The sequence below is a fragment of the Penaeus chinensis genome, chromosome 36 (genome assembly GCF_019202785.1).
Source record: "Penaeus chinensis breed Huanghai No. 1 chromosome 36, ASM1920278v2, whole genome shotgun sequence".
Lineage (NCBI taxonomy): Eukaryota > Metazoa > Arthropoda > Malacostraca > Decapoda > Penaeidae > Penaeus > Penaeus chinensis.
Window position 1 is genome coordinate 11,165,488 of NC_061854.1, and position 10,000 is coordinate 11,175,487.

General features: G+C 45.7%; 1 protein-coding gene across 2 annotated transcripts in view; it reads right to left on the reverse strand.

Annotated features, from left to right (window-relative positions):
• The window catches only part of LOC125044565 (netrin-1-like), a 492,825-nt gene that overhangs the window by 38,534 nt on the left and 444,291 nt on the right, over positions 1–10,000 (reverse strand). For both annotated transcript variants that reach the window (XM_047641276.1, XM_047641274.1), the window contains exon 2: positions 8,529–8,717. In XM_047641276.1, coding sequence (XP_047497232.1) covers positions 8,529–8,717 — 189 coding nt within the window. The remainder of the gene's footprint in view (positions 1–8,528; positions 8,718–10,000) is intronic.

Here is a 10,000-nt window from a genome sequence, read left to right on the forward strand (position 1 = left end):
CACATACATATACACATATACATATACATATATATATATATATATGTATATATCATCTATCTATATATGTGACTGTATCAAAGATTAAGACACAACATACGTAAATACATACCTAAGTAAATACAAACAGAGAAACGGAAATATCAGAAAAAGCAAGGGACAAAAAAGAGGAAGGCCTGACCCGGAGCCATAAACCCAACGAGGCCGAGGAGGCGCTCGAATATGCATGGTAATTAATCGGCTGAAGAGGCAATAACAGAATGATAAATGGTTACCGAGACGCCCGATAGCGAGGGGACGGGGTGGGGAGAGAAGGGAGGGAGGGGGGGAGAGAAGGGAGGGGTGGGGAGGGGAGGGAAGGGGAGGGGGAGGAGGCTATCTGCTTCGTCATGGCGTGATTGAAGGATTGATTGGTCCGTCATTAGCTTGAGTAAAGTTCACGAATCTCGCTTCTCTGTTCTTTTTTTCTTATGATTTTTTGTTTTTTTCTTTCTTTCTCTCGTGGTCGATCTCTTTCATGGGTTTGTGTTATCAATAATTGCTACATTTTCCTAAGACAGCAGGTTTCAGCGGGAGAGAGAGAAGAGGGAGGAAGGGAGGTTGGGAGAGAGAGAGAGAGAGAAAGAGAGCGAAGGACGGAGGGAAGGAGGGAGGGAGGGAGGGAGGGAGGGATGGAGGGAGAGAAGGACGGAGGGAAGGGAGAGAGAGGGAAGGAAGAAAGGAAGGAAGAAAGGAAGGAAGGAAGGAAGGAAGGGAAGGACGAAGGGAGGAGGGAGGGAGAAAGGGGAGGGAGGGAGAAAGGGGAGGGAGGGAGGGAGAGGGAGGGAGGGAGGGAGGGAGGGAGGGAGGGAGGGAGGGAGGGAGGGAGGAGAGGAGAGAGAGAGAGAGAGAGAGAGAGAGAGAGAGAGAGAGAGAGAGAGGAGAGAGAGAAGGAGGGAGGGAGGGAAGAAGAGAGGAAGGGGAGATACGCCAAAAAGGATGTTTATGACGCCTTGAACCCACTAGTTTACAATCTGTAAACATATAAAAACGGAAAGAAAAAAAAAAAACAAAAAAAAAACAAGTTATCTAAAATTGAATACTCGAGAGCACCGTCATCGTTACCATGCCAAGGATCTACAACACAGGCATCGTAATTTCGAATAACGAGACAAGAATTAAAACAGTCGCCCAAAAAATGTAAAACAAAATCTAAAAATACTAATAATCTTAGTAAGTAAAATATTCTTGACATCAGTAACTTATTTAATGAGATGCCTTGGTTCCATGAACTAACTGTCAAAACGAAATATGTTCATGAATTGGGGAGAAGGGGGAGGGGACAGGGGAAGGGTTAGCAAGAGGGAGAAGGAGGGAATGAAAGAGACAGAAAAAAGGGGAAAAACGGATAGAGGGAGTAGGAGAGGAAGGGAAAGATAGATGAGAACACAGAAAGAGAAGGAAGGAGGGAATAAGGAGGTGAGGGAGGAAAGAAGAATAGAATAGGAGGAGGTAAGGCAAAAAGAGTAACGGGCGGAGGGAGGGAAACACGTGAACACAAGGAAAGAAGCAACAAGGGCAGCGCAGTACACACGTCTCATAAAACCTGCAGCGCACTCATTACCGAGGGAGTACTCGTGTCTACCACCCCCTCTTGTCCCCTCCCCTTCCTCTTCCAATAAGGGGGGGGGGGGTAAGGGTGAACATGAACGGGACGAAAGACGAAAGTTGAGGTAAGGGTGAGGGCGAGACTAAAATTTGGGGTGATCGTAACTACGGAAATTAATTTTATCATTTAATTATAGGATGACGATGCTCTATCCTAGGCCTAACTACCAAGAAAAGAAAGAGAGAAAAGAACAGTGATCACAGACAGGAAAACCATAAATGTCAGATCAATGAACAGAGACCTCCCCCCCTCAAAAACAAAACAAAACAAAAAAATACTCCAAAAAGCTTACTCCTTTTAAATAATACAAAAGAAAGAGTAAAAAGAGAAAATAAGAAACAAACTAACAAAAACCAAAGAGGAAAAGGGCCCGAGAGGCGTGGAGAGCGACCTCGTCTCCGAAGGGGCTGATCCTCGAGCCCGGGCCCCGTGTGGACACAAGCAAATGGCGATTATTCTTTCATGCGTTCACCTGGCCTGCACCCCCCCCCCCCCGCACGTGCGTTTTTTTTAAATTTCTTCTTTGTTACGGTGTTGATCTGTTATTGTGATCGTTATTTTCCGATTTGTCATTGAAATCATCATCAATATTTCTATCTTTATCTTTTATTCTAATGCGTAAAACCATTATTATTATTACAATTATTACCATTGATATTACTATTGATGTTATCATCATTACTATCATTGTTATCATTGTTATTACTATCAGCATTATTTTTTGTATTGTAATTTTAATTATACAACTATTACAACTATTATCTTTTTATCTTTGATATCATCATAGTGACTGTTAATGTTATCCTCATCATTATCATTATTGTCAATACTATTATTATTTGATATCGTCGCCAATTGCATCCTAGAAACACATGTCCTAAATTACATAACCCAAAGATAAACATACAAACTATTTATCAATCTATAGAAATAAGAAACTGAACAAAGCGACGATGATATGTCGCGCTCTTCATACTTTAATATTTACACATGAATGAAATGTGTGTGTGTGTGTGTGTGTGTGTGTGTGTGTGTGTGTGTGTGTGTGTGTGTGTGTGTGTGTGCGCGTGCGTGCGTGCGTGCGTGCGTGCGTGCGTGCGTGCGTGCGTGTGTGTGTGTGCGTGTGTGGTTAGAGAGAGAAAGATAAAAAATACCCACCAATCACAAAGGCCGAATCGCGAACAGAAAAGCCAGCGAGTCACGTGCGCTCGCTAAGCCTCGTCCCGCAAACATTTCCTCCGCGGGAACAGCGCACTTCGTGGAGATAATGGCGTGCGGAACAGCGCCGGGGCCCCGTGTCATATTAAGCCACAACGGGAGCAAAAAAGGGCAGAAAAGATGGAGAGAGAGGGAGAGGGAGAGAGGGGGAAGGGGAGGGGAAGGGAAAGCGAGAAAGGGAGAGAGAGAGGGAGAGTGGGGATGGAGAGAGAAAGGGAAAGGAGTGAGAGGGGGAGGGAGAGGGAGAGGGAGAGGGAGAGAGGGAGAGAGGGAGAGAGGGAGAGAGGGGGAAGGGGAGGGGAAGGGAAAGCGAGAAAGGAGAGAGAGAGGGAGAGTGGGGATGGAGAGAGAGGGAAAGGAGTGAGAGGGGGAGGGAGAGGAAGAGAAGTGGGAGGAAGGATGCTGACGGAGAGGGAGAGGGAGAAAGAGAAGGAGAAAGAGAGTAGGTATATAAGAGAGAGAGAGAGAGAGAGAGAGAAGGAGTATTAGCGAGAAAGAGAGAGGGAGAGAATAAGAGAGTGAGCGAGCGAGAACGAGAGAAAGAGAGAGAGAGAATAAGCGAAAGAGCGAGCGAGAATAAAAGAGAGAGAGAGAGAGAGAGAATAAAAGAGAAAGAGAGAGAGAGAGAATAAGAGAGAAAGAGAGAGAGAGAATAAGAGAGAAAGAGATAGTGAGAAAGAGAAAAAAGGGGGAGGGGGGAGGGTCCGCTGCCAGCTGCGCGAGCGTTGACGATAACATGCGGGCGTCGTGTCTCGTTAGCTGTCCCGGCCCGCCCGCGCCCAACGCCCATACAACACTCGCTTACACTATTATCGAGGCAGAATTTATTACCACTTTGTCCATCTCCTCCTCCTACTTTGCTCACCCCTCTTGTTTTTTTTTTCTGCAGTCATTATGTATGCGGAAAACTGAATCTGGCTACTCGGTTATCTCCCGCGCCTATTGTTGTGTCCAGCCATTAATTGCGATTATCACTTATGGGCCGAGTTAATTGACTGCCAACTTCGCCTATCACTCTCCTTCTATTGTGTTCGCCTTCCCCCTGAATTATCGCCACCTCCTTGAATTCTTCTTCTTCGTTAATCTTACCTTCCACGTGTCCGCGCTCGCTTCGACTTACGTTCAACACGCGCCTTAAATCGCAGGCTAATTAGCTTTATATACGGCCACCCAGATAATGTGCAGCAGCGAACGATACTTACAAAAAAAAAAAAAAAAAAAAAAAAAAAAAATAATAACAAAGAACAAACAAAAACATACACAAAAATAGAAATACAAAAAAAAAAGAAAAAAAAGAAACCAGACAGGCCACAAAAGATGCTAATTCTCGCGTGGAAATACAAAGGGAAATCGGACAATGCAGCACAGAGAGGTAAGGCCTCAAAGGGTCGCCCAAAAAACAGAGTTAACATGACAATGGCCTTGGGCGGAGGCTGAGCTTTATTTCGCTCGGCCTTTTCACGCCTTCGTAGAGGGCTGACAAATTCATCAATCTTGCAAATCTAAATGAGAGGCGATAGAAAGAGCTGTACCTGACTATAACAGATAGTCGCACACGCAGCGATGCATATCATATAGATAAATAAATATAAATATATATATATATGTGTGTGTGTGTGTGTGTGTGTGTGTGTGTGTGTGTGTGTGTGTGTGTGTGTGTGTGTGTGTGTGTGTGTGTGTGTGTGTATGTGTGTGTGCATGTGTCAATATTTTTTCTATTCACTGACCTATTTATTTACAGAGAGAGAGGGACAGAGAGAGAGAGAGAGAGAGAGAGAAAGAGAGAAAGAGAGAGCGAGAACGGAATCGGACAAGAGGAAACAGCAGAAAAGCCAAGCCCGACGAGAACAATCCCTCCGCCTGCCCCTGGGTCGAGGGCCAAGGGGCGCGGCGGGGCTGACCTGAGCGGCCGAGGCGCGTCTCTGGCCTTTGAGTCACCTGGACAAACGTCTTCATATCTTGTCTAGCTAATTTCAACGACTGTAACATTGAATATCACACGAGCGAATTCATTAAAAAATAAATCCGCCATAAGCGAGAGTTTAATTAACACTTCGGTCCACTAATGAGTCTGATATACTCGCGATTTATATCAGAAAACAATACTTGACATAAATATTTGCTTTATACATATCCATGTCAAATAATCATATGATTCAAACATTTATTTTCCTCATAACCCTCTTATGATAGAGACCATTGCAGCCAATGAACATAGTAATTAAACTCACTGAAGAGTGATAAAAAATAATAAATACATTATTAAATGCAATGACATCTAAGGCCACCGCCAGTCGTCTCCTAATCATGCAAGTCATCTCCCAATCATGCCAGTCACTTCCCAGCCGTGATATGCAGTCATTCCCCAGCCATGATCTCCAGTCACTTCTCGACCGCGATCTCCAGTCATTCCCCAGCCATTATCTCCAGTCACTTCTCGACCGTCACCTCCAGTCATTCCCCAGCCATGATCTCCAGTCACTTCTCGACCGTCACCTCCAGTCATTCCCCAGCCATGATCTCCAGTCACTTCTCGACCGCGATCTCCAGTCAGCTCCAACCACCTGCCCCTTAGCCAGGAGGAACCGATCGCCAACGGGGCTCATTGCGAGCTCGTGCAGATATGAATTTATCAGCGGCCGACGTCTCTGCGCGCTCGCCCCGCACGCCAGATATATGGGGAGGTTCGCGGCGACATAAATAAGCGCCACTTTCGTCCACACCCAGGCTGGGGGCTAAGATGAAGGAGACGGAGGAGGGGAGGGGAGGGGAGGGGAGGGGAGGGGAGGGGAGGGGAGGGGAGGGGAAGGGGAGAAAAGGACATAAAGGAAGAGGGGTTCAGAGAGAGAGAAAAGTGAGGTAGGGGTGAAAAGGGAAAGAGGAGGATGAGGAAGAGAAGGAGAGGGGAAGAGGATGAAGGAAGAAAGAAAACAAAGAGAAGGAGAGGAATGTAAAGAGAAGGCAGAGGGAGAAGGAAGGGAAGTTAAAAGAAGAAACGGGGGGAGGGGAGAGGGAGGGGGAAGGAGAGAGAAGCGGGGAGAGGGAGGGAGACATGACGGCTCCCCACGAGGGGGTGCAGCGTCCCCCGCCCGCTGCGACCACCGTTTTTACCACAGCTGGGCCTGGGCTGAACTCTTTAATATGCTCCCATCGGCGATCACACATTTGTCTGCGGGCGGGGCGATGAGTGGCCGCAGCGCCGGCTGTCCATAAGCATTTGCATATGTCGAGGCGGATGTTTTTTTACATATAGAATAGGGAGCGTCCATTCTGGAGACGAAGGAGAAAAAGGGGAGAGCATTGTGAGAACGCGCCCTGCGAGTAAGCAACGCTCCCCATCAAATATTGCCATGTTTCTTATTTGTAGCCGTGTGCGTGTGTACAAGAACATTATGTACACATGTATCTGTCAGCCCGCATGAGATATATGTGAGCGACAGAAAATGTGAATGGATAAACGTGCGTAGGCGAAGCTTGCTCATTTGTTGTTTATGAGCGCGTGGGAAACTGACTGTGAACCCTGTATACGACTTCTAAATGTCTATCTATATCTATCTATAATCTAAGCGTGTGCGTCCGCGTGCATGTGTGCGTGCCTATTTAAATTTGTGTATGTACTATGTTGATCAAAACATTCCCAACTTCTGATGCATTTGCACAACAAACTTTCCCTGTAACTTCTGATAACTCTTTCGTAACTACTTCGTAAAGGAAAATATAACATAAAGAAAGAAAGAAAATCAAACGCATCCTCTTCCTTCACTACGAGCGAAACATTTAGTCGGATGACTTTTTAAAAATATTTTTTCCCGTAAATTTGACAGTCGACAGTAATTTCCAACCCCAACCATTTGCACTTTTGAAATACGCCTATAAATGCGTTGGAGAAAAAATACTAGGTCTGCCCAAAAATACAACCAGAAATACAATTCGTGTATTTCAAACGAAAAAAAAAAAAAAAAATCACTCGTTATTAACATTTCATCTGATTTATGAACTACATAATTGTCAATCATTAACAGTCAAACCGCAAATAATATCGTTTATTGCTATGTCTTTCATAATTCCCTCTTTAGCTTCCTTATCTTAGTAAATATACTAATTGCTGATACTCTGCATCCTATGTCTTAGCTTTAGTTATGCAGACACATGTAAAGCTTTATGACACCATCAACAAGGGTTACATATGACCTTTAACGCTTTTTTTTTTTTTTTTTTTACAAGTCCTTATATATCCAGTTTTAATAAAACAGTGCCCCAAAATTCCATAGGTCTCCAACAGACAAATTGGGAGAATCGATGCATACTTCTATTCCCTGCACTATCACATTTCCTTAATGAAACAATCAAATACAAGTTAATTATTATAATACTCAATAAACACTGAAAAGTCACTGCATGTGCCCGTCCATTCACCGATGCGGTTCGTTGTCAAACACAAACAAAACATGGCAATCCAAAGAGCATCCAATTTGTATACATCATGTGCATGAATGAAGCGTGAATGATTCTACAGACCGAACATTATGAATGGATCGCCTGTACTAACGTGTGTAGAGTTCAACTAATCCCATGGATTATCTAGGCCTTTTTAAACAAATATTGAATAAACAAGAAACCCTGAAGAGTTGAAATATCTTCTCCGCGTGTGTTTATGTGCTCAAGAATCCCACAAGTAACCACCTATTTATGAGGAATCACACAACACAACGAGGGAAGTAGCGCTAAATAAACGGAAGAGCGTGCAACAGAGTAATGTAAAGAGCTCTCGGGGCTGATAGAGAAATCCCCACCGCCTCAATGAATCTACGACCCCACGACGCGGGACTGGCTGGTCGTCCTCTCGCTGCCAACGACCCCTCCGAGAATCTACGAGCCAACGGAATCCCAAGCAATCCATCCGGCCTTCGCTCCTGACTCTAGTTTGTTCGCAGGGCACGGAGGACGAGACGAGCGTGGAGACACTGCTGGTTCCAAGAGGGGATTTCTCCGTTTCTTCTAGGTAATCGCAAGAGGTCAACGAGATTCAAGTGACGACAGGGTGATGAATAAAACTACGCTACTGACCGAAGGGAGGGGGAGGGGGGAAGGAGAGGAGAGAGCGAGGAGATAGATGAAAGGGGAGAGGGAGAGAGCAGGGAGAGATACGAACAAAAAAGAAGTAACATTTCCACAGCACAATAACAAATCGCAAAACAACACACGAGGAAAGAAGCAAAGGCGTATCAGCGAATCTCATCAGCGCAGAAAAAGAGAAAAGCCAAGACTAACCGACCGTGGGTGACGACAAATCAAGCGTAATGGCAACACAGGGACAGACAGACACAAACACCCCGTCGTTCCTCAGAAGCCATCCATTAGAAACAACACGATCATCTATAACGCTGGTAATAACTCATCAGCAACAAGGTCGTCCTGTCCCACCAGTAGCTCTAACTCCTGTTATTAGTAGGCGCTCATCACTTCTAGTTATAAGGTCAAGCTCCCACTCCCTTGCTCGGACCCGCTCCTAATGCCTAGCTCCAGAACTCATCGTGCTCATCGGCCAAACTACCAACGTAAAGCGACCACTGTTTTTTTTTTCCAAACTCCCACTCCAACCCACTACAAACTGCTTACACCCCCCTTTACAAACTGCTTGGCCCAACTACATGCAACTGACCTTTGCAAGCTTTCCGGTGCGTGATGGGCTTGGTGGAGTCCCTGTAGAATCCCTCCTTGCAGTAGTGGCAGTGTCGCCCCGCCGTGTTGTGTCTGCACTTGAGACAGACGCCGCCACTAACTCGCCCCGACAACTTGTACAACTCCATGTTGAACCTGCATCGTCGAGCGTGCAAGTTGCAATCACATGCTGCAATGGAAGGAGAGAGGAAAAAAACATTAGAATTTTGCTGTGTCAATCAAGTTGGTTTGTATTTGTTGACGTTGCAACAGAACAGATGATTTTTACTTGACGAAAGGAGAATAATATTTCTTTTGGAGGTAACGGAAAACTGAATTTACGCGGACGCCGCTGGAATTTCTGGTGGGCGAAAAATGATTGTCCGTCGATTGAAATTCATGTCTCCTTATATATTTTATTGTACACATCTTGTACGCTTGTAAACATCACATGGACAAACAGTTTTCATGAATATTAAAGTACAAACATTGGTGAATGCCCTTATACAAATATTGGTTAATGTTAAAATAAAATGTATGTATCTCTACAAACACGCACACACACACTCGTATATGTAAATGTGTACAAACACACACACACACACACACACACACAGATATATATTTATTTATATATACATAAAAACTTACACAAACATACATATATATACACATAAACACACACACACACACACACACACACACACACACACACACATATATATATATATATATATATATATACATATACACACACAAACACACATATATAGTAAGACATACAAGCACGCGTTTGTTTGTATCTATGCATTGTACAGTATGTACCTGAAAATGTAAATAGTAACATACCCATGACAGTAACTACAAACAAACAAACTTCAGTTCCATCAGCATACAAATGACGGCAATTAGGAAAGAAGCCCATATACCTTACCCTAGCCCCCCCTCTACCCCCAAGATACTACGCCCCCCCCCCCCCCACGCGCCGCAACCCGATCTCGCAAGAAATCCCCGGGCGATAAGCAAGCATTTCTTCCCCTCCCCCTCCTCCCGCCCCAAGCCCCCCTTACCCCTCCTCCCCCTCTCGATCCATGCCCCCCTTTCCCCACCTCCCCCCTCACTCCATACCCCCCTGCCCCCGCTCCCTTCATCCCATTCAAGAATTTCGCGCAGCACCACCTCCCCCCTCCCTCTCCGGTGACCCCCGGCCCCCCCATGCGCAGCCACGGAGACCGAGCATGTTTAATAATGGTCGACAATTAAAGCTTCCTTATTTGGCCATAACCGGCGTGTTAGACTCGGAGGCTCACCCACGCGCAGGGCTCCATCCACACGCCGGCTTGCCTACGCCCATCCACACCTGTTGGGCGGAGGGCGGGCGGGCGGGCGGGCGTGCGGGCGGGCGGGCGGGCGGGCGGGAGGGAGGAGAGGGTTATCTCCTCGGTGCATGTCAGGGAAAGAAAGAAGGTGGTG